General features: G+C 38.7%; 2 protein-coding genes across 2 annotated transcripts; one reads left to right on the forward strand and one right to left on the reverse strand.

Annotated features, from left to right (window-relative positions):
- Positions 1 to 776: 776 nt before the first annotated feature.
- On the forward strand, positions 777 to 3,469 carry LOC103946329 (serine carboxypeptidase-like 45). The gene is made up of 10 exons (XM_048581671.1): positions 777 to 1,066; positions 1,265 to 1,366; positions 1,503 to 1,598; positions 1,705 to 1,797; positions 1,911 to 1,981; positions 2,070 to 2,351; positions 2,435 to 2,550; positions 2,733 to 2,831; positions 2,935 to 3,052; positions 3,145 to 3,469. Exons 1-10 carry the CDS (start codon positions 811 to 813, stop codon positions 3,289 to 3,291), a joined length of 1,380 nt encoding a protein of 459 aa, XP_048437628.1. The 5' UTR covers positions 777 to 810; the 3' UTR covers positions 3,292 to 3,469.
- A 426-nt stretch (positions 3,470 to 3,895) lies between these two features.
- Positions 3,896 to 5,164, reverse strand: LOC103946455 (agamous-like MADS-box protein AGL82). Its single transcript, XM_009357163.2, has one exon. It carries the CDS (start codon positions 5,162 to 5,164, stop codon positions 4,214 to 4,216), a length of 951 nt encoding a protein of 316 aa, XP_009355438.2. The 3' UTR covers positions 3,896 to 4,213.
- Positions 5,165 to 10,454: the final 5,290 nt, after the last annotated feature.

Genomic DNA, 10,454 nt, shown 5'->3' on the forward strand with positions numbered 1-10,454 from the left:
CTGTCACTTCGCATTTATTATCTCTTTTGTCGAGGAATGAGCTTTAATTAGTGCCACCAGGCAACTGGCATGCACCTTTTCCTCTGTCTGCCTTTTAAATGGAAGAGGATGATCAACCCGTGGCCTACTGTAAATCAAAACATGCTGAGATATATATAAATATAAATAAATATATATATATATATATATATTTCTATCACCGTGCATTTATTATCTCTTTTTCGAGGAATGGACTTTGGTTACTGCCATGGGACAACTGCAAGGCATCCATCTTTTCCTCTGTCTGCCTCTCAAATGGAAGAGGATGATCAACACGTGGCCTAATCTAAACCAAAACATGCTGATATATATATATATTTCTATCACTGTGCATTTATTATCTCTTTTTCGAGGACAGCACCAAATGAGGGCAAATATAGAAATCACTGTGCATTTATTATCACTGTGCAGACAGCACCAAATGAGGGTAAATCTGTAAATTAACTGTTCTAAACAGGGAAAAAGCCTCAAACTCAACAGCAGCAAAGGGCAATTACGTCAAAACACTGTTATAGAACAGTACCCAACCGGTTTGGGTTTTAGTATATATAAATATACTTTTGAACTTAATAACCCACGTCAGAATTGGATACATTAGCTCTTGGACAATTCGTCTTAGACGCTCTTGGGCAATTTGTCTTACACAACGCAGCTAGCTGGTACCAAATAAAATCGAGAAAAGATCTTTATATACTTGTACCATCCCACACCACAATTCATATTTGAAGCTCCCTCTCTCTCTCTCTCTCTCTCTCTCTCTCTCTCTCTCTCATGATGCAGCCTCGACGAGGGAGTATCGTCGTCGTCGCTGCAGTATTTGCAACTGTCATCCAAGCGTTTTCCACGGCAAACTCCCTCCAAGAAGCGGATAAAATTGCAAGGTTGCCAGGCCAACCACAAGTCAACTTCCAGCAATATGCAGGATATGTAACTGTGGATGAAAAGCAAGAGAGATCTCTTTTTTACTACTTTGTTGAAGCACAAACTGATCCTGCTTCCAAGCCTCTTGTTCTTTGGCTCAATGGAGGTGAGCTTCCATCGAAATCCAGGAACGAGTAATATAATCCCTACCGGAAACATTTTACGCATTATTTGTTTTTGTTATTCATACTGTTTCAGCCAACTTAGTGACGCTTGCGTCTGCAACATTTTGTACATTATTGAATGCATGTTACGTAGCACAATTATGAACCAAATAATTGAGCTTTGTGACTTCTAATTGAAGGTCCTGGTTGTTCATCTATTGGAGTTGGAGCTTTCAACGAGAATGGACCTTTTCAACCAAGCGGAGACAATTTACTCAAGAACGATTTTAGTTGGAATAGAGGTAAGTAATCCATTAAATTAGTCTTTAAGTGATCACAATTGTGTCACATTTTGTTAATTAGATTCTGCTCCCGATTATTCACGTAACATTGCTACTAATTACGATGGATTTTCTCCTGTTTATATAATTTTTGCAGAAGCAAATATGCTATACTTGGAGTCACCAGCAGGAGTAGGCTTCTCCTACTCAGCAAACAAATCATTCTATGGCTTCGTGAACGACGATATCACAGGTTTTCGCTTCATATGACTTTCTCAATCCTCATTCAACCAACAAAATATAACCCGAAAATAGTAAACATGTACATTCTGATCATGTTCCGATTCTCTTCTTTTTAGCACGAGATAATCTCGAGTTCCTTCAGCGCTGGTTCGACGAATTCCCTGAGTATAAAAATAGGGATTTGTTTATCACAGGAGAGAGCTATGCAGGTAACATCATTTACTTGTAAAACCATCATTTCTATCACTAATGACCAATTAGAAAACTTGAAAGGTACAAACTTACGACGCGCTTCTAAAAAATTCCATTTTGTCACTGCCAGGCCACTATGTTCCACAGCTTGCACAACTCATTATCCAATCAAAACTGAAGTTCAATCTGAAAGCAGTAGCAGTAAGCAAACGAGAATCAAAAAAGTGAAGTGACTTTGGAGTTGATGTTTTCGACGAAGATGTCATGCTTGAGCTGTTTTTGCTTGCAGATTGGCAATCCTCTTTTTGAATTCAGTACTGATATCAACTCACGAGCAGAGTACTTGTGGTCTCATGGATTAATATCAGATGCGACATTCGAAAATTTGACTTCAGTCTGCAACTATTCTGAAATTTTCAGACAGAAGGTAATTCGTGTTGGTCCACTTAGCCCTGCTTGTGATGCAGTAGCAAACCAATTTGAAAGAGAAGTCCCTAGACATTTGATCAACCAATATGACGTTACTCTTGATGTCTGTTTATCATCTGTTGAAGCTCAATCTTTCCAACTGGTAAGCCTTAATATTTTCTCCTTTCATTTCTCAAATTCTCTACGTTAATATACAAACTTCCAACTCACTGATCACATCTGCAGCAAAAAACAGTGAAGATAGATGTCTGTATCGGAGATGAAACAGTTACATACTTCAACCGACCAGATGTACAGGAGGCGCTTCATGCCCGACTCACAAGTTGGACAACTTGCAGCAAGTAATCATCTCATCTCATTTGAATCACTGATGCACATAAACGTAGTAGGTTCCGAAGATGAATCAAAACATGAAAAGAATTCCAATTATACTCCAAACTATTCAAAGATCGTAGAAATGTTCCTTGTGCAGCTAGTCTTTTCTGTTTACTGTGCTTCTAAATTTGATTATCCTCTTTTACAGCGGAGGTGTCCTCGAGTATGACATGAAAAACCTGGAAATACCGATGCTTCCAGTTTTAGGTGACCTTGTCAAGTCTGGAATTCGGGTTTTAATTTACAGGTGATGAGTCTCACCGTTGTGCAAATCAAAACTCTTGCCATCTCTGATAATCTTAGTCTTTTAGAAATTGTACTTAAAGGTACATCTTACATGTTTTCCACAGTGGAGATCAAGATTCTGTTATTCCACTAATGAGTACACGGACACTGGTGAGCGGATTGGCAAAGGACTTGGGGCTACAAACGAATGTGCCTTACAGAGTCTGGTTTGAAGAAAAACAGGTCGGTTCATGAATATAATAACAGTGGAAAATTCGGACTATCTACTTGTTGTCTTAGCAGTTTTTATCCTTTATAAATTTTTAAGTTTTCAGGTTGCTGGATGGACACAAGTATACAGTGACGCTTTATCTTACGCTACCATAAGAGGAGCAGGCCATGAAGCTCCAATTTCGCAGCCAGAGAGATCATTACTTCTATTTACTTCATTTCTGACAGGAATGCCATTGCCAAAAGCCTGAAGTACTAACTGACACAAACTGCAGAAATCAAGAAAAAACAAATCTATTCATTTCTTACACGGAATAATTGAGTGAACAAATTGCAAGAAAATTGGTATACTCATGAGAACAAGAATGTCAGTTTTAGTTAGCGCTTTTTCTCTGCATCAATAAAGACATTAAGAGGAATGACAGGCAACATCCGAATAAAACTTCTTCCGTATGTTAAAAAGAGTTTAATTGACACTCCAACAGAAATTGAAATTGTACGTCTGAGTTAACAACTTTAAGGATGAGTCCAGTACATGGTACCCAACTCGTCAAATCCACTAGGCTCGTGAACAAAATGAGCATGGTTAATAGTCTTATACAAAGCACGTTGTATTTCAAACCAATAACATACATTGATGCCCTCTCACTAGTTCTTACTTCTTATGATGCATAATAACATAACATGTTTAAATTCTTAGGTTGTTCGCTGCCAAAACAGAACCCTTTGCACGAAAATTTGTACGTGTCACTATGAATTGAGGCACACCATATTCTCGGTGAGGCAAGATATTCGATCACCATTGGAGGATAAGACTCGGGGCTTTGACAATTTCCTAATGAAAGTTTTGCAGATTATGGTTGCTTTCCTCTTTCGAGAACCCTTTAGGTTTATTTTCCTCTGTTTCTAGCAAGACGGTAATTTGTAGTGAAATAAGAGAGGGAGGAGTGCAAGATAAATTTATCAAGAACGAAAGCATAACCAAGGTAACCGACTTCCAACAATGAATTAATTAAATTAAAACTACAAAGCAATTGCTAATCTCTAAACAAAACAATAGCAAGGTGAATATTGTTCATAGCCAAACGGTAGATCAAGAGTTAAACCAATCAAACCAAAAATTAGTAGAAGACTAGAAGTTCGATAACCAAGGATTTGAGATGGTGTCCTTAATTAAATCTTCTTCTGTAATTCTGAGTTCAAAATCCACGCACTTGGCAGCATTGGACGTTTCACAGGCAATGGAGGCTTCGATTCCATGGCTGAAGTACTAGTAGTAGAAGTAGTATGCATCGGATTCTTCAATTCCATGACTGAAGTAGTAGTACTAGTAGTAGTAGAATTCACCGAATTCTTATTAAAACCACCCCATTTGGCCAATTCATGAGTAACTTTTTGGCCTAATGCGTCGTGAATAAATGGATTTACAGGGTCCTGAGAGGGGGGCATCTGCACATCAAAATACACAGGGTTCAAGAGTCGTGGTGTTTCGCTTGAGCTTGAGTGAGTTCGGGATAAATTTTGATTTTGTTTCACAGCACAATATCTTTCCATGGAATCAATCTCCAGTGTTGATGCCTGTATCTTGGCTTCGAGTGAAGCAATGAATTTAATCAATTCATCTTCTGAGAATAGGTCAATTCGAGCATCCCATGTTGGGTACTTATTCTCGGAAATGTGCTTATTGCCCGGTTTTTGAAACTTGGGATCGACATGATCATCATCATCACCATCATCACCATCATCACCACCATCACCATCATCACCACCATCACTGTGATCACCGTCACCACCGTCATCATCTTTCTTCATCTTGGCCCCATAAAAATCAGACAAACTGAAGCTTCTTTTTAGGAAACCGGGGGCAGCAGCATCCTTGGAAGCCTTGTACCTGCTGAGAATGCGATTGAATTCAACTGGATCTTGCGGCCATGTCTCCGGCTGAACTGGCCTAATCCCCTTCCTTTGGTCAGCTTCGTAGACAATCAAGGCCACATCAATGTCACAAAGTTTGGAGAGCTCATCGGCCTTCTTGTAAACGCTCTTCTTTCGCTTCCGAAATGCCATCTTTCGAGCAGTCTCGTTGGGAATGAGTTCCAAGCTTCTTCTCGTAGGAGTCACCATCTTCTTCTTCTGTGAAATTAATCTCATGAATTCTAAATTCTGAGAGTCGTAAATTGTAATAAGAAGTAGGGTTTTGGTTGAGTTTTATAGGGAGGGAGGGAAGTAGGGCGGCAGAGTTGTATATGGAAACCAAATTCGAATAGGAAACAGAAAAAGTAGTTTCCAAATGCATCAGGAGACCACGATTTCTCTAATTATTACTTGCCTTACACGTCACATTCTAATTAATTAGGGTTTCCATCCTATATCGTATTTGGGGTTTCTGTTCTATATCGTCTTTGGGTTCCCTTCCTATATCGTATTTAGGGTTTCCGTCCTATATCGTATTTAGGGTTTCCTTCCTATATCGTAACCCTAAACCCTAATCCCGGGCCTAGTAATAATCGTTTCCCTTTTACACAAGGAATATAATCGTTTCCTACATGGAACGGTCGCCACTACGTGGCATTCTAAATTTATAATATAATGTCGTGTTAAAAATTTAAACAAATATTTTATTATGAAATCAAAACATCACGATGATAGTGATAAATCCGTTTCATGTAAGTTTTTTTTTCTAGGTTTCGAAGACATCTATTTGTGTACTTAATTATCTTTTAAGTAGGATATCTTTTCTTTCTTTATAAATTAGGGATATAATAGAATAACTATAAAAAAAAATTTGAAAATTTTGAATTTTTTGATTGGAAAAAGAAAGAATTTAAAATTTAAAAATTTTGAAATCTCAAAACTCATTCTATTTTCACATTTTTAAGTTAGTTAAATTTGGAACGAAAAATTTTAATGGTTGAGATAGAAATTCTAATCTAACTTTTATCCTGCCTAGCCACTTAGTACTGCGGTCTAGTGGTAGGTTTAATTTTCACTAAAGGTGAATTTGAAGCATATTATTGCTAATCCTTTGTGAGGCATAATTCAACCTGATAGGAGCATATTCATGCGACTTAAATGGCTTGTTCTCGTGCATTTACGTTATGTTTCTTTAGTTATTTTAGTCCTTTATGCTTCTTTTGTGTGTTTTCAGGTTCTAAGGGCAAAGTATGCAAAATGGTGCATTTTGGTGCATTTTGGAGTAGTTTGGGGCGTTAAATGGATTGCATATACTTGAAGCCAAGTAGATGGACGAAATTGAAGACCAAAGGAGGCCCTTTGTACCAAAAATTCACACCAACACATCCCATTTCAGATTGCATTCCAATCATTCCAGCCAAGCCACTTGCACTCCCTTTAATTTATTCAACCTAGCTGTCAAAGCACATGCACATTCACCCTAATCATTCACATACACAATCTGCCATCATTCACACATTCATTCCACATGCATTCCCTTCACAAATCAGCCACATGCACTTTGCCTTTCATCATTGCACCATAAATCAGCCACATGCACCCATAATCATTCAACCAACTTTGCACATGCATTCATCATCATAACCTAGCTGTCATTACCCTTTAATCACATGCATAAATCAGCCACATGCATCTCCCATCACCATTTCAGATTTCCACCAAGTTCCTAGCTGTCATATTCCCTCTTTTTCACCTATAAATAAGCATCCATTGCAGCCACAATTCATTGATTCCCATTCATACACAATACACACCATTCACGCCAGAAATTCATCCCCTCTCTATAACACATCCATACTTCACCATTCTTCATATTTTCTGCCCAAAAAGAAGCCTTGAGGTCCCCTACATCCATCCCTATCCTAAACACATCATTCTACACCATCCATAACTCCCCATCCCTCCAAACCAATCCTTAGACCTTGTGCTACAACGAAGAGGAAGAGAAGAGGGCCTAAACGTTCATACAATTCAAGTTTGAGTTGTTGGAATGTTTAGGCGTTTCTTTGATTTCAATGTTTAATTTCAATTCTCTTTGTTTTGTACGTATGAGGAACTAAACCCCCCTTGGCTAGGGGGGGATTCGAAATATATGTTTATGCTTGCATTTTGATTTGATTACTTCTAATTGCGTTTCATAAGTTGTGGATTCAATTTGTTTAACTGTTTGATTGATAACTTATTTATGTATGTTTATTGAGAGTATACGCTTAATTTTCATGCATGAATATGACGCTAGAATATAAGTGAGTTTCACGTAATAGTTATGAACTTATATTCACAAGTAGTAGAGGTTGCTTATAAACAATCGCGTTAAACAAATTCTTGGCATAAGTTTCATGCAATCATAGTAACGAATGCCTCGTCAACACTTATAGTTTTCATGATGCTTAATGATTCTTGCTTGTATCTCTATTATGCAATTCATGTAGGGAACTTGTGAGGAATGCTTTGGGTTGTCGTATGCAATCATCCAATTCATTAACTTAAGGAAAACTTGACGGTTAATTTAAGCGGACCTAATTAACCCGGGGCGTTGAGAATTCATGGTTTATTGAAATGCATTTGGAAATCTTTTTATTATGCAAGTGTAACATATATGGAGATGAACCCCTTAGCTAGCTTTTCATCCCATCCATTCAAATCCATCACATTCATATTTACATTCTGTTTTTAATTAGAATCTGTGCAATTAGTTTAATTTCGTCCAAAGCTCAATCCCCCCTTACTTTAATGTCCAAATTAGTTAGAAAGTGTTTTAGGTTGTGTTTATAAGTGTTTTGATTCAATTTGTTATACAAATTCGTCCAAATTCACCAAAGTGCTCAAAACTGCCCAGAAAGTGTTTTTAAGGCTGTTTTGAGTGTTTTGGGTGATGTTTGAGTCTTTTGGTTTGTTTTAGTGTTTTAAAGTTTAGTTTTGCATTCTTTGAGTCTAGTTTAGTGTTAAAGTGTCTTAGTGTGTGTTTCTAAGTGTTTTGATTCAAGTTATTACCCAAATTCGTCCAAAGTACTCAAAGTGCTCAAAACTGCCCAGAAAGTGTTTTTAAGGCAGTTTTGAGTGTTTTGGTGCTGTTTTGAGTCTTTTGGTTTGTTTTGGTGTTTTAAAGTTTAGTTTTGCATTCTTTGAGTCTAGTATAGTGTTTTATATTGTGTTTTTACGTTTTTGAGTCAAATCCAAGTGATTAACAATCCCTCCTAATCCCCGGTCCTGAACGATCCCTACTTACATTCTATACTACAATTGTCAAAAAGAGGGTTTAATTTGTGCGCGTATAATTCTCGCATCAAATTTTGGCGCCGTTGCCGGGGATTAGCAACTTTGCTAATCCCTTGGATTGTTTTATTTTCGTTTGTGTGTATATATTTTTAGTTTTATTTTGTTGATTTTAGAAGCACAACATGGCATTTGATAATGCTTATCTTTTGTCACAGCTCATGGAAAGGTCCCAAATGCAAAACGTTGATATAGTTGATCTTCAATCAAGGAATAACGTGTTTTCCAATACTTACAATTCGGATTGGAGTGATCATTCAACTTCTATGTGGTGGGAACCTCAAAATGTTCAACAAGAAAGATATTGGGAGCCACCTCATATTCAATATGCCCAACCAAACTCAAATTCGTCAATAGATTATAATCAAATTCTTAATGAATTAAACTCTTTGGTGCAGGGTTCACAAAATCAAGCTAAGGAGACTCACCAAGAAACATATTGGCAACCATATGAGGATTCATATGCACCACCACAGCCTTCCCCTCAATCTTCACATCCAAATTCAGGTATATCAAATTATTATAATGAAGTTATTCAACAACTGAATTCTGTGGAGCAGGGCAGGGAAGCTCAACCATTTCAACAAGACGCATTTTGGCGACCAATTGAGGATTTCTATCAAGCAAAAAAGTTGGCTGAGTGGAACAGTCAATTTAGGCAGAATGCAGAATGCATGGAACAAATTCAAGAACAAATGGTTGAAGATGAGCCCATGGATGAATTGCTACTGCTCGAAGAGGAGGAGGATGCACAAGGCACGGCAAGGGAAGAACAACCCTTGCCGCAACCTCCCAATATTCCTACACCACCCCATTCAAGTAAGGTTGTTCCAAATTTAATTATTTCTAACTTTGTTCCCCCAAATGCACCCTTCCCTGGCAGGTTCATGCAATCCATGAAAGATGAGGGGAAGAAAGACATCTTGGACACCTTTCCAACAATTCACGAGGAAAAAGTGGTTGAGGAGCATCTTGAATTCATCAAGGAGGAAATTGGAGTGGATCACACAGCCACAACCTTCAAAATGTCTAATCTGAATGAAAACATCCCTTGTGCATTTGTTGAATGTGCTGCGACTTTAGAGCCAATATTGCAGCCCATAGGTAAGCCACCAACTCAAAATCCAAAGTCGTTTTTGACTAATATGTTGTTGATGTCAATGATTAGGGCACCCACTCTTGAAATTCAACCATTGCCAGAACATTTCAAGTATCATCATCCATTCAATGATCAACTCCATGCCATGGGTTCCATTAAGGCATGATTGTGTTCTTCGTCCGGCTACAAGACGTAAAAGCAAGCGCTACTTGGGAGGCAACCCAATACAGTAAATAAAACTTTTGCTTGTTCATTGATTTTTTTCGATAAATTACAATTGTATCTAAACATGGCAGAAAGATGGAGCCTTTACAAAGGTTGTGTACGTGAGGCCCCACTACGTGGCAACACTCTCGGAGCAAGAGGTCTCGGAGCAGGAGGCATCGGAGCAGGAGGCATAGGAGCAGGAAGCATCGGAGCAGGAGGCATAGGAGCGGGAGGCACCGAGGATAGATCATTCAAGGCCCCAAACCTTGGTGGAACGCTGGATGACCCAGGAAAGAGGTGCCTCTGGAAGAAAGCTGCAAACCGTTGACGGTCATCAAGCTCATCAAGCTTCCTCTTCATGCCTGATGAATAATTATTTGCAAGCACGTGCAAAGTTCTATTCTCGTGCTTAAGTTGTTTTATCTCTTGCTTCAGGTTCTCCACCTCCGCCATCAATGATTCAACCTGACGGGAGCGAGCAAGGAGGCGTTGGCCCATGTTTGACACAGAACCAGCGCACTGAACGCTGAGAGCCAGGGACTCTTGAACGGCCAACTCATCGGACCGTCCTGAAAGCAGCTGACTATCTCTGGGAGTGAGGAGGTTCCGAGCTACTATCGTAGCTGTTGTGGCGTCCTGCATCACGGAATCTTCACCTGTAAGAGGACCGTTAGAAGATAAGAAAGAAGGGCGCCATACGTTACCTTGAAGCGGCACACCCGTATCACTGCGGAGACTCAATTCTAAGCTAAGGTTCGATGTGTTTGCCATTTTTTTAAAAAAAAAAGTGTTCAAAGAGAAGGGGTGGACGGAGTAAATTTTCAAAGGGCCGGAAACGAGTTTCAAGAATGGGAAATC

The sequence above is a fragment of a genome, unplaced genomic scaffold, assembly GCF_019419815.1.
Source record: "Pyrus x bretschneideri cultivar Hongxiangsu unplaced genomic scaffold, Pyrus_bretschneideri_v1 Contig17, whole genome shotgun sequence".
Taxonomy (NCBI): Eukaryota; Viridiplantae; Streptophyta; class Magnoliopsida; order Rosales; family Rosaceae; genus Pyrus; species Pyrus x bretschneideri.